Raw genomic sequence first — 12,998 nt, forward strand, 5'->3', positions numbered from 1 at the left:
TTGGAGGGAGGTGTTATATGAAGGCACATTTGGTATGGTATTGGGAAGCAAAAAAGTGAAAAGAGGCACCATGTAATTTGCATATAAGCCCATAGTTACCTCCTACTTTTACCACCAGATGGCTATCAGACATTTGAAAAATTTAAGAATCGACTTTAGCTAAAACTCTAAGATTAGCTGTCTTAAGAAATGAAAAACGTGTGTATGTGTATATAGTAAATAAGCCCTGTCAAATAAAATAATCTGCAGTTGTTTACACAGTGAAAAGGTGGAGTTGCCTATAGTAAGATTAGGAATCTTTCACCAAAGAAGAGAATTATCAAAGTCTATGAAATCATGATGGGTATAAAATGAGCAACAGAGAATTGATGAATTCATCAAACCAGTATGCTAGAATGAAGGACCATTGTTTAAACCATAAAAGAGGTACTGCCATGTGAAAATATAGAAGTTTTTAATTCCACAAATTATGCATGAAAAATTCATCAATGGATATTTAAAAATGGGAGATACTGGGGAACATCTCTGAACTCTGGAAGTGACATCAAGGGAGAGAGCTGTGCCCTTCTCCTTCTGCATCAGGGATTGGAAAACGTTACCTGTAAAGGGCCAGATAGAAAATATTTTAGGAGAAAGATGTGACATTCTGTTTCCGTAAAGATTATAGCTTAGAAACCCTATGGGGCAGTTCCACTCTGTCCTGTAGGGTCACTTTGAGTTGGAATTGACTTGATGGCGGTAGGTTTGGTTTTTGGTTTAGGCCATATAGTGTATGTTTACTCAACTTTGCCATTGTAGGGTGAAAATAGCCATTTACGATACATAAATGAATGACTGTGGCTGTGTTTCAATAACACTTTATTTACAAAAACATGCTGCAGGCATGGGCACTGGTTTGCTGAACCTTGTTTGTGAGTAAAAAATAGGGTCAGTAATTATTTCCTCTTCCTACACCTTAATCTCTGGTTTCTGTCAAATAAGGAAGTTGGATTAGGTGATCTCTCTGACATTTTTCAGGTTTTGTGTCTTTTAGTACCTCTCTTAGAAGCTAGGTCCACAAGGCTGAGCCAGAGTATCAATTCTATTAATATGTAAGGTCAGATGTTAAAAATCCAACTTGAACAAATGTTTAAATCTCTAGGGCAGGGTTTTGCAACCTCAGCACTATTGACATTTGGGGCCAAATAGTTATTTGTTACGGGGGCCTGTTCTGTGCATTGTGGGATGCATCCCTGGCTTCTGTCCAGTTAATACCAGTAGTCACCTCCCTCTCTTCCCCCTCATTTGTGACAACCAAAAATGTCTCCAGACATTGCCAAATGTCTCCTGAGAGGCAAAATCATCCCTGGTCAAGAACCACTGTTGTAAGTACTTTATAGTAACTGGAAGAATAACAAAAATGCAACCCACGACAGCCACCAAGATAACAAACACATTTCTTCAGGTTAAAAAAGGCAAAACCAAAAGGAACAACCAGTTTGTTAGAAAGAGAAGGGCAATGAGAATTATATCCACCCAGTCAAAGGAGGCTGGAAAGTTGGTAGCAGATACCCAAAAAAAATTTTAATATTGATTTAGATCATTTTACAGAAAGTGTTCCACAGACCAGTGAACCCAAATAGAGAGCTATGTATAATGGGTAGATGACAAGTCACACTAAAAAAAGGGCACATGGATGAAAAATATAAAGAACAGTAAGCAAGATCATTATTAAAGACAATCAAGAATGTTTACTTTTTTCACTGTGTTTACATTGCTTAGTGAAATGGCTAGCAGAAAAATTCATACAGGTTGAATTCATTAGCCCTTATCTGTAAAGCTCAGATGTTTTCATTTTGCTTTATTTCCTTTTCCTTTAAATGGATAAATCAAGTGTGGCTTATTCCTACAATGGCATGTTGTTTGGTGGAGAAATGAATGCAGTACAGCTTCATACAACTGCACAGATGGATCTTTGAATCTAGGCTTTAAATGTCGGTGAAGCTGGTCCTTTAATAAGTCTGGATCACATAGCCTGCTTGTGATTTAGCTGCAATTAAAAGCCAAAATCATCTCTATTCAACAATGCTTGACTTCCATCTTTTTTTTTTATGCTCATATTACTTCTTTTAAGAATTCATTATCTTCTAAATGTGAGTGATATTAATCATATCTAATAAGCCCTGAATATCTGAATAGCTTTGTAGGAGGGATTTTTTGCTTCTGTCTTGTTTTGCTTCTCATTTTCTTATGTTTTTCTTACAATGACTTTGATACAGTGTGGTATTTCCTGAACAGTGGTCTGAGAACTCTGAAAACACAGATTCTAGTTTCAGACTCTGCCTTTGACTTGCTCTGTGACCTGGGGCAGGTTTCCTTTCTCTGGTGAGGAAACCATTTCTTCATTTATAAAGTGGTAGGGAGATTCCCAAACTCTGGTCCCAGGCTGGCTATGTCAGAACCATCTTTGAAGCCTTATTTAGAATTCAGATTTCTATGTCCCGCCCCCAGATTCTGATTCTGTAGATTAGGGTAAGGCCTAGGAAGCTGTATTTCTTTAAGTTCCCCAGATGATTCCAGTGCATGGAATCTTTAAGATGATCTTAGGTCATCTCTAAAGTCCTTTCAGCTGTAAAATGTAGTGGTTATGTGAAATGTACATTTCCTTAAATGTGGCTTATTAGATTATTTTCTGGAAGGTTTTTAATATCATGCAAGAAATAATTCAGATTAATATATTGTAGCCCCCCAGCACACGTGTGCGCACACACGTTGGTACAGCTTTTACTTACTTAGTTTGCTATAACGTGGCTAGTTTATGGCTTGGGGCGATAATCCTGATCACCTGATACAGTGATAGAAGATGGTTTTCCTTTTCACCGGGATGTCATTTCACAGCTTCTTTGTTTTCAGTCTTGGATCTGGAAAAGAATGAAATAGCTTGATATCCTGATTTTTATGTAACCATAAAGTGGATTAAAATTAGAAATTCTGCCTGGTTGTTAATTTCTCTTTGTTTTTCTTTAATTTACAGAATGCTCTTTTCAGTTGCATTAACAGAAATGAAAGTAAGTATATTGTCAATGGTTATACAGGCAATTCAAAGAACAAAACACAATTCACAGAACATGATTTAGCTGTCATAAATATTGCCAGGATCCCAGCATTACAACACCATTAGTGAACCATCTGAATGAACGTGCACAGCAGAATTCTAATTGGCTCTTTTTTTCTGGGGTGTTCAGGGTATTCACGTATTATAACAATTCGCATACCCTAATTACAGATCTACAAAGCAGGTACCAGAGCTAGATATGCCTAGGGGAAGCTCATGTCCCACTTGAATAAATAGGACTTGCAAACATTAAGCACACCCACATTAGATAATGTAGCAGTTGCCTAGGGCTGCCTCTCAGTTCATTCAGGAGGCATTTACCAGTCATATAAATTGTGAGGAAAGGACTGTCTCAACTTAAGCATATTCTTGGAAATGCTTAAATAGTGTAGAACAGTATAAAGACTTCTGGGATTTCGTTTTAAGATATACAGCTATATAATTGTCAAATTTATGAAATGATTCTGATATCTGAGTTTTTATGTGTCCTGTTTTATAAATGTGAGACTTTTTTTTTTTAAATAAACCTCATCGAGTCCAATGTGGAAAGAAGCTTGGTTCAGTAGTTCTCAATGTGGACACTGTTGGCATTTTGGGAGACAGTTTTGGTCGTGTATGACTGTCCTGTGTGTTGCAGAACATTTAACAGCCCTGATTCCCATGCACTAAATGCCAGCAGTAGTCCTCAAGTCATCATGACACCCAGAAGTACTTTCACGTGCATGTGAACTCTCCCAGGAGGGTGGTACTGCTCCTGGTTGAGAACCACTGGACTATAGACTATAAGTTGACAGATAATGACTTTCTTACGTCAGTATGTGCCTGAATGTCCCCATTGCTGTGCCTATATTAATGCTGATCTTAATTAAGTGCTTGTTTTCTATGACATGGTCTCATTTCTCAAATTCAAAAAGACACATATTATTCCAGCATTATCACAATGAATTAATGTTGACAATCAGCTGTTTCCATTTCAGTGTCATCTTTTTCCCCCCATAGTGGGCTCCGTTTGTTGCAGTTATGCAGGTCATCACACAAATTGCCGAGAATACTGTCAAGCCATTTTTCGAACAGATTCTTCTCCTGGTCCATCTCAGATCAAAGCAGTGGAGAATTATTGTGCCTCAATTAGCCCACAATTAATACACTGTGTGAACAATTATACCCAGTCTTATCCAATGAAGAACCCAACAGATAGTAAGTAAAAGGGACATATCCCTCTCATTTCAATCTTTGCTAAATAGTTTATAAGAAGAAAATGATAAGCTCTTGTAAATGCGTGTTGCCTGAGTCACTTGGGAAACAGCAGTCTTTGGTGTTTAAATTTGGAAGATTGGATATCACCGTCACAGCTAATAGATGCCGAGAAAGACTGGAGCTGTTGAGGGTGTGCAGGAACAGGCACTGTCTGTATTGAAGTTGGGAAGATTAATTGGTACAGAGTTTTTGGAGGAAAGTTGGAAAATAGCCATTAAAATTTCAAATAATCATACTTTTTGATCCAGTATTTCCATTGTCCTGGAAGAAAATTCATACTAGTTTACAAAAATAATTGTAGATACGCATATGAATGATGTTTGCTACATTTCCAATAAAAAATATCATAAAAATGAGAATCCTAAAAACAAAAAAGCGAAGCCTGATACTTTCTTTGGGGCCCTGCTGGCACAGTGGTTGAGAGTTTGGCTGCTAACCAAGAGGTCAGCAGTTTGAATCCACCAGCCACTCCCTGGAAACCCTATGGGGCAGTTCTACTTTGTTCTGTAGGGTCACTATGAGTCAGAATCGACTCGAGGGCAGTGGGTTTGGATTTTTGGTTTTGGATGCTTTCTTTGATCCCAGCTCGTACTGAACCTACATCTTACTGGGTTCTTCAAAGTCTCAGCTTCGTGGATCCTAGAACCCATTTCTTCGTCTAGAGATGACCTAACTTTAAAGAGCTGATTAATTGACCGAACTGACAAAAGATGACTTATAAGCCAGGTGCCAATGTATTGATTTACATTGGCATATTAAAAGACTAGTTTTTATGAACCTAGAAGCAGCCTGTAGGCCTTGTTTGGCTGTTATCTAAGTCAGAACTCTTAAGGCTTTTGACATTCTGTGGTATAGATTTATGGTGAAAATCAAAGGATGAAGCACTTGTCCCAAATAACCTTCATTCATTGTAAAGGTAGATCTGCCTTCCCTGACACACTACACAGTAGTGCTGCTGCAGCTAAAAAGCTAGCAAGCAGCTCAAAATAAGCAGAAAGATGCTATAAGGGCATCTCTAGTATCTACGCTAATACATCGGGCTCTGGAAAAAAGGCTACAAACAGACAAGCTTATGTAGGTTTCTAAAAAAATAAAAGGCACCCAAGAAAATTTTCAAAGAAACTCTTCTCAACGCTACAGTCTGGTTAAAAGTGTCCTTTTACTTTAGGATTCTTTGTAGAAAAAAGGCAGAAATTCCACAGAAGTAAACTGATATCTTGGCAGAGTATGATATTGTATTATATACAATAAAACCTGCAAAAGCCAAAACCTGTGTAAGACAGAAACCTGTCAGAGAAGGAAAACTCAAATATTTTCTACTAGTAGAGAGCGATAGAAAAGTGGTAATACTGCACCCTGTCAACGGTAGAAAACTTGCAAGACCTGGAAAAACAAGGCAGTCCTGTTGAGTTCCGGCTCTCACAGGTTTCACTGTAATTACAGTTGTGTTTGGTTAATTAACTTACATAAACTTATAAAAGCTTTATGCTGTCCTGGAATGTGATGAAATAATGGTATTTGTGGTTGTTGCTATAGAAATTAGTCATCTCTGTCATATCAAGAACATAATTTCTTTTAGATAGTTGTTTCTAGCAAGGAAATAATTTCAATTTTATCTACAATACCTTTTCCAGGTAAATGAAACACCTTGCATATAAAGACTTCTTAGGAATAGGATATCCTTAACATTTATTCTATGGTTGGGGACAATGGTAAATTCTGGTAATAGATTCTTTGTCCCATCTTTAACTCCTCACCTATTTACTGTACTTCAAAGTAATGAAGAGAGAATTTGATAGGCCCTATATACTGCAGGTGGAGCCCTGGTGGCACAGTGGTTAAGAGCTTGGCTGTAACCAAAAAGTTCAGCACTTCTAATTCGCCGGCCACTCCCTGGAAATCCTATCGGGCAGTTCTACTCTGTCCCATAGGGTTGCTATGAGTCGGAATCAACTTGATGGCAACGAGCTTGGTTTTTCATATATACTACAGATACGGATATCATGACTCAGAACAGTAATAGTTTTTGATATACCCCCAAACATGTTCTTTTTTTCTGAGCAGTGCATAATATAAAACCAGCTAATTAAGCCACTTATATTCTGAATATGTAGGCTTATATTGCTGTGACAGAGCTGAAGATCATGCTTGCCAGAACGCCTGCAAGAGAATTTTGATGTCTAAGAAAACAGAAATGGAGATTGTTGATGGCCTCATTGAGGGTTGTAAGAAACAGCCCTTGCCTCAAGATCCTCTTTGGCTATGTTTTCTTCAAGGCTCACTATCTCGTCACCCTGGAGTCACTGCACATCCACCTCCCTCCACAGGCCTTGATGGGGCTAAATTACATTGCTGTTCTAAAGCAAACACTTCAACATGTAGGTCAGTATCTCATTTTCCTTTGTTAAAACCAGTAGAAAATAACATTTTAGTGATTTTAAACCTAGCAAATATATATTGTATCCTTGCATTGCATAGGCTTAGAGTTTAGAAGATATAAAATCTTATTTCAATTCTTTCATTCAGCAAATACCTATTGAGTGGTATATTTTTACGAAACATTGTTTTTATGCGATGAATGCTAAAAGCACTGTGTGTTGGGGTGTGGGTCATTGGGCAGGGCAGTAAGTACTTAAAGGTGATACGCTTTGGACTCTGCCCTCGAGGAGATTATAAAGTAAACTTACAGTTTAGAAGATGTTTTGATCTGACATTTAAGAGATACTCTTTTTATTAGATTAGGAAACTTTGAACTTAATCAAGCTTTTGTTATATTGATAATTAGCCTGGGTTTGCATTTATATCCAAAGTTAGATAGCAGTGTATTGCATTCATTTCGGTGATACACAAGGATTAAAAAAAAATTAGCAGTACAAATATAGGATGGACAAAACAGTATCTAATGATATCTAACATCATAGTGGAACACAGATGAAATAGAAGTTTGCTTTATTAGGGATGTTTTGGGTGAAAAGGCCCACATGTTACTAGAATATTCTGACAGGAATTTCACATATCAAGATTGAAACTGTCTTTCCTGTGGTTTCCTAAACTGGATACACCTTTAGCAAAAAAAAAAAAAATGCACCTAGAATAGGTCATCAGACTTTATCAAAGATACAAAAAATCGGAAAACTGAAGACAAGTAACAAAGAGGCATAAAGGGAAGTTAAGTTGGCCCAGTAATTACGGAAATTTAGGTTGCTCTTAGGAGTAAATGGAAACCCTGGTGGTGTAGTGGTTAAGTGCTGCGGCTGCTAACCAAAAGGCTGACAGTTCAGATCCACCAGGCGCTCCTTGGAAACTGTATGGGGGCAGTTCTACTCTGTCCTATAGCATCACTATGAGTCGGAGTCGACTTGACGGCAACCAGTTTGGGGTTTTTTTTGGTTTGTTTTTTACAGGAGTAAATAAATGTATTTATGGGAGGGATGCTGAGTAGTTCTTTGAATATCCACAAGAGAATTTATTCCTACATAAAGCCAGTAGAGACTGGAATGGCCGTGTAGTGCCCGAAGAACTTCAGTAAGAAACGCTGTTTCCCTTCTCTTACCTCGATGTGAATTTTATGGTTTGCTGAATGCTTTCACATCTATCTTGTTTGATCCTCGTGAAACCTTATGAGGTGGTTGAGGCAAGTGGCATAATTCCTGTTTTACAAGTAGGAAGCTATCTTTGAGATGTTAAATAATATGTCCAAGATCATACAGAAAATTAAGGACTGGAGAAAGGGCTGATTTCCAGATCAAGATACCTGATCTCAACTTCCTCATCCCCATAGAATGTAAGCTCCATTGAAAACAGAGACCTTGTCTGTTTTATTTACCAGTGCATATCCAGTGCCTCAAATAGGGTCTGATGCAGAATAAGCAGTCAATAAGCACTGGTAGAGTGAATAAACAAATTTGTAAAAGTAAAGATAGTTCCCACATAAGCTAATTACGAGAGACAAATAAAATGTGAGGGGAGTAGAGGATTTTTACTTGTGACATGTATATTTCCTTTGTATTAAAATTTTATATAGTGAACATACATTACTTTTATAAGTTAAAAAATAATGGATATAATGTGTGAAAGCACTTTGGAAGCAGTGAAGATGTTCTTTTAGCTATGTACACCCACTTAAGTTGCTTCGTAATCTATGAGTACTAAAAATAAGAATAAAAAAAAAAATAATAAGAATGCCATGTATTAATTACAATAGTGTATAGAGGCTTTGGAGTTTAGAAGCCTTCATATGTAGGCTGTCTTAGTATATCTTAAGAAATATAAGTGGCTGTGGGATAGTTTTTCAGGGAGAAACTAATGAACACTAACTCTATAATATGTTCCTAAATATGTCTGAGGACAGTATCATGTGATTGGGATATAGATATAGGGAAGACAGCTTCATGGAGGTGAAGTCTTGTGATTTACTTTAAGTGCAGGTAAAAGAGGGAGAAAGATATAGGAGGAAATAATTTTATCAAAAACTAAGGATGTGCAAATACTATAATTGAACATTAAATTTAACACTGAGCTTTCTAGCAACCATGGCAAAAAGGGAAGAGATGGATGATAAAATAAGCCTGTTTTTCATGGCAAAGATTATTTTTTTCTAGCTCTAAATTTTAGGAAACTGATCTTAGTCTTTTTTGTTGTTTCGTTTTTTGTGCTTATCTCATTTATACTCCAAAGTATAGTTCATTGAACTCATGTTTTATGCAAATCAAATATTCATTTGGCTCATCTATATGTTTCTGTGTTTGTGCTTTTGTTTCAGAGAATTGTGCACTAAACTTTATAGCATGAGCTGGGGTAATACACAGAGTTGGCAAGAGTTTGATCGCTTTTGTGAATATAATCCAGCAGAAGTATCCATGTTGACCTGTTTAGCAGATGTTCGAGAACCTTGCCAGTTGGGCTGTAGAAACCTTACTTACTGTACTAATTTTAATAACAGGTAGGAGCAAATTATTATACCTGGAATAGAGATATTTTATCATTAATTATTTTAAGATAAGTGAAAAATACCAATTTAATCTGATTTTGTTCCTGCTGGATTAAAAAGAAGCAGTATTTCTTTATGATTTCATCTTTAATTTCCATAATCCATCTGGTAGATCACCTCTGGGAGAGGAAGCACTGTAACAAAGTTCCTTCTATCTAGAGATACCTTGAGCTTCTAGAATTCAAATAACCTGACGTTCTTCCCCTCTCTCTTCTGCTGCACCACCAGTGAGTACAAATCATTGCATAATAAATCATTGTGAACCGTTCATTCATCCAAATGTCCACCTATGCTCAGTTTACTTTGAAGGACCTTCAGACCAGTTGACTTCCCCCTCAATGAGTCCTGTTTCATACAAAAATATTGTCCTTACAGAAGCGATTTGAATAGGTGTTTTCCTATTCAAGTATAGTGAGAAAAACAAAGGACCAAGAGCTCAGCCTTGGAGTATACCTACAGTTAATGGCTGAAGAAACAGTGAAGACGACAGAAAAAGGGCATCCAGAAGAATTGCGTGAGAGAACTCTATCAGAAACTCCAGAGAAAGAAAGTTTCTAAAGAAGAGGTGGCGGAGTAAAAACAGAGCTTACAGACTGGGAAAAAAAATTTGGCTACAACATTTCCGATAAGGGTCTAATCCATAAAATCTACAAGATACTGCAACACCTCAACAACAAAAAGCCCAATAACCCAATTAAAAAATGAGCAAAGGATATGAACAGACACTTCACCAAAGAAGACGTTCAGGTGGCTAACAGATACATGAGGAAATGCTCATGATCATTAGCCATTAGAGAAATGCGAATCAAAACTACAATGAGATACCATCTTACCCCAGCAAGGCTGGAACTAACCCAAAAAACACAAAATAATAAATGTTTGGAGAGGTTGTGGAGAGACAAGAACACTTAAACACTGCTGGTGGGAATGTAAAATGGTACAACCACTTTGGAAAACGATTTGGTGCTTGCTTCCTTAAAAAGCTAGAAATAGAAGTACCATATGATCCAGCAATCCCTCTCCTTGGAATATATCCTAGAGAAATAAGAGCCATCACATGAATAGATTTATGCACACACATGTTCATTGCAGCACTGTTTACAATAGCAAAAAGATGGAAGCAACCTAGGTGCCCATCAACAGATGAATGGATAAAGAAGAGGTGTCTGGCTTTGTAAGCAGCAGCCAAGAAATCAAGAAGGCAAAAAGGAAAAGAATCATTTAGTTGGGCCAGAAGGAAATCCTAGATATTTTTGTTAGGGGATGTTTACTTCAACCTAACATCTGTTATCTTAAAAAGTATTCAGATTATTATTTTGAGTAAGAAAATTAAGATGTATTTATACTAGTGATAGAGGGTTAGCTAATAAAGACCTGGCTTTAGAGATTGAGGTAATGAGCAAATTTGAAATCTACGAAATATTTGAAGTTAATTTGGGCACGTAGTTTTCTGACTTCTGGTGATGGTAGAGTAGTTTGTATCATGCTAACACTCCTGCCAAAACCAATCACAAACTGCACGAAATATAAAGAAACAATTGTTTGAAGGCACTAGAGATTGACCAAAAACAGACAGAAATTGGAAGGGTTACATCTCTTGAAAGGTAGGACCCACACTGAGTGAGGGCCACATTTATTCCCTCATGGCACTTAATCCCCTTGCATGGGAAATAGGGCTCAAGCAGAAAACGGCTGTCTTAGTGGGCTGCAGTGTCAGACATCAGAATTTGAGGTAGCCAGAGTGGCTAAATATTGAAGGGGAAAATCCAAGAAAGGAGGGAACCACAAAAGGAGATGCCCCAAAATTCATATGGAAACTCACCTTAAATCCTTGGCAGATTCCTAAATTATACTTGTGCAGGATGTGACTATCAGGAACTCAGGGAAAAATAATAGCTGGAAAGCTAAAATAAGGTAAGCACAGATACAGCAGTTGCCTATTGCTGGGCAAACAGAGTTTGGAATCCAAGTTATGCCAAGTTAGAAGGGTCTGGTAAACATTTCAGGTTTTTCATTGAAACCCCATAAGGACCACACCTTGGGAGTAAGGACCACATCCCAGGACTAAGAGTAAAACTAAAATATGCCCACCCTGAGAAACCCTGAAACCATGCCTCCACACTAACAAGGCTTTTACGAATAATTTAACTGCCTGCTAGAATAAAGACTTAACATTCTTCAAAAGAAGATAACAAAATCCAGAATCTCCACACAGTATCTTTATAATGTCTGTTATACAGTAAAAATTACTAGAAATGAGGGAAAAAATGGAAAGTGTGACGAATAGTGGAGAGAAAAACAATCAGACCCACCAGTGACCCAGATATTGGAAAGCAGATAAGGAGTTTAAAGTAATTACGATAAATATGTTAAAGGAGCTCCAGGTAAAGATAGATACAGGTGAGAAGATTGAGAGTTTGGGGAGAGTTATGGAAACTCTAAAAAAAGGATCAATGAAAATTCTAGAACTAGAATTCTAGAAAAATATAATATCTGAAATAAAAATTTGTTGGAAGGAATTGAAAATAGATTGGACACAGAAGAAAGGATCAATGACCTTGAAGACTGCTCAGTAGAAATGATCTAAACTGAAGTACAGAAACCCTGGTGGCATAGTGGTTAAGAGCTATGGCTGCTAACCAAAAGGTTGGCAGTTTGAATCTACCAGGTGCTCCTTGGAAACCCTATGGGGCAGTTCTACTCTGTCCTATAGGGTGGCTATGAGTCGGAATTGACTTGACAGCAACAAGTAAACTGAAGCACATCTAGAATCCAGGAGGAAAGGAGAGAAAGGAGCAGAAAAATATTTGATTAAACTTAAAATTTTCCAAGGTTGATCAAATACATTAACCCACTGCTTAGGGTAGCTTAGCAAACCCCAAGTCAGATAAATACAAAGAAAACCCACACCTAGTACCTCTTAGTCAAACTCTTGAAGACTAAAGGTAAAAACAAATCTTAAAAGGAGCCAAAGGGGCAGGGGGGAAAGGCACATTACATATAATGGAATAAAAGTAAAAATGACATCGATAAAGAACAGTGATGAATCTGTGAAACATTTCATAACATGGAGTAATCTGGAAGGCATTATGCTGAGTGAAATTAGTCAGTTGCAAAAGGACAAATATTGTATAAGACCACTATTATCAGAACTCAAGAAATAGTTTAAACAGAGAAAAAAAAATTCTTTGATGGTTACGAGAGGGGCGAGGGAGGGAGGGTGGGAGATGGGTATTCACTAATTAGACGGTAGATAAGAACTACTTTAGGTGACGGGAAGGATAACACACAATACAGGCAAGGTCTAAACCAAAAGCAAAGAAGTTTCCTGAATAAACTGAATGCTTCAACGGCCAGCTTAGCAGGGGCAGGGGTTTGGGGACCATGGGTTCAGGGAACATCTAAGTCAACTGGCATAATAAAATCTCTTAAGAAAACATTCTGCATCCCACCTTGGAGAGAGGGGTCTGGGGTCTTAAACGCTAGCAAGCGGCCATCTAAGATGCATCAGTTGGTCTCAACCCACCTGGACCAAAGGAGCATGAAGAACACCAACGACACAAGGTAATTACAAGCCCAAGAGCCAGAAAGGGCCATATAAACCAGAGACTACATCAGCCTGAGACCAGAAGAGTTAGATGGTGCCCAGCTAAAACC

The 12,998-nt window shown here is 37.6% G+C and overlaps 1 protein-coding gene across 5 annotated transcripts in view; it reads left to right on the plus strand.

Moving 5' to 3' along the window:
* RECK (reversion inducing cysteine rich protein with kazal motifs) overlaps positions 1–12,998 on the plus strand; it is an 87,379-nt gene that overhangs the window by 44,414 nt on the left and 29,967 nt on the right. For all 5 annotated transcript variants that reach the window (XM_049896683.1, XM_049896685.1, XM_049896686.1 and 2 more), the window contains 4 exons: positions 3,014–3,047; positions 4,094–4,291; positions 6,466–6,733; positions 9,114–9,293. In XM_049896683.1, the coding sequence (XP_049752640.1) occupies positions 3,014–3,047; positions 4,094–4,291; positions 6,466–6,733; positions 9,114–9,293 (680 nt within the window). The remainder of the gene's footprint in view (positions 1–3,013; positions 3,048–4,093; positions 4,292–6,465; positions 6,734–9,113; positions 9,294–12,998) is intronic.

This window comes from Elephas maximus, chromosome 9, assembly GCF_024166365.1.
Source record: "Elephas maximus indicus isolate mEleMax1 chromosome 9, mEleMax1 primary haplotype, whole genome shotgun sequence".
In the NCBI taxonomy this organism is placed as follows: Eukaryota; Metazoa; Chordata; class Mammalia; order Proboscidea; family Elephantidae; genus Elephas; species Elephas maximus.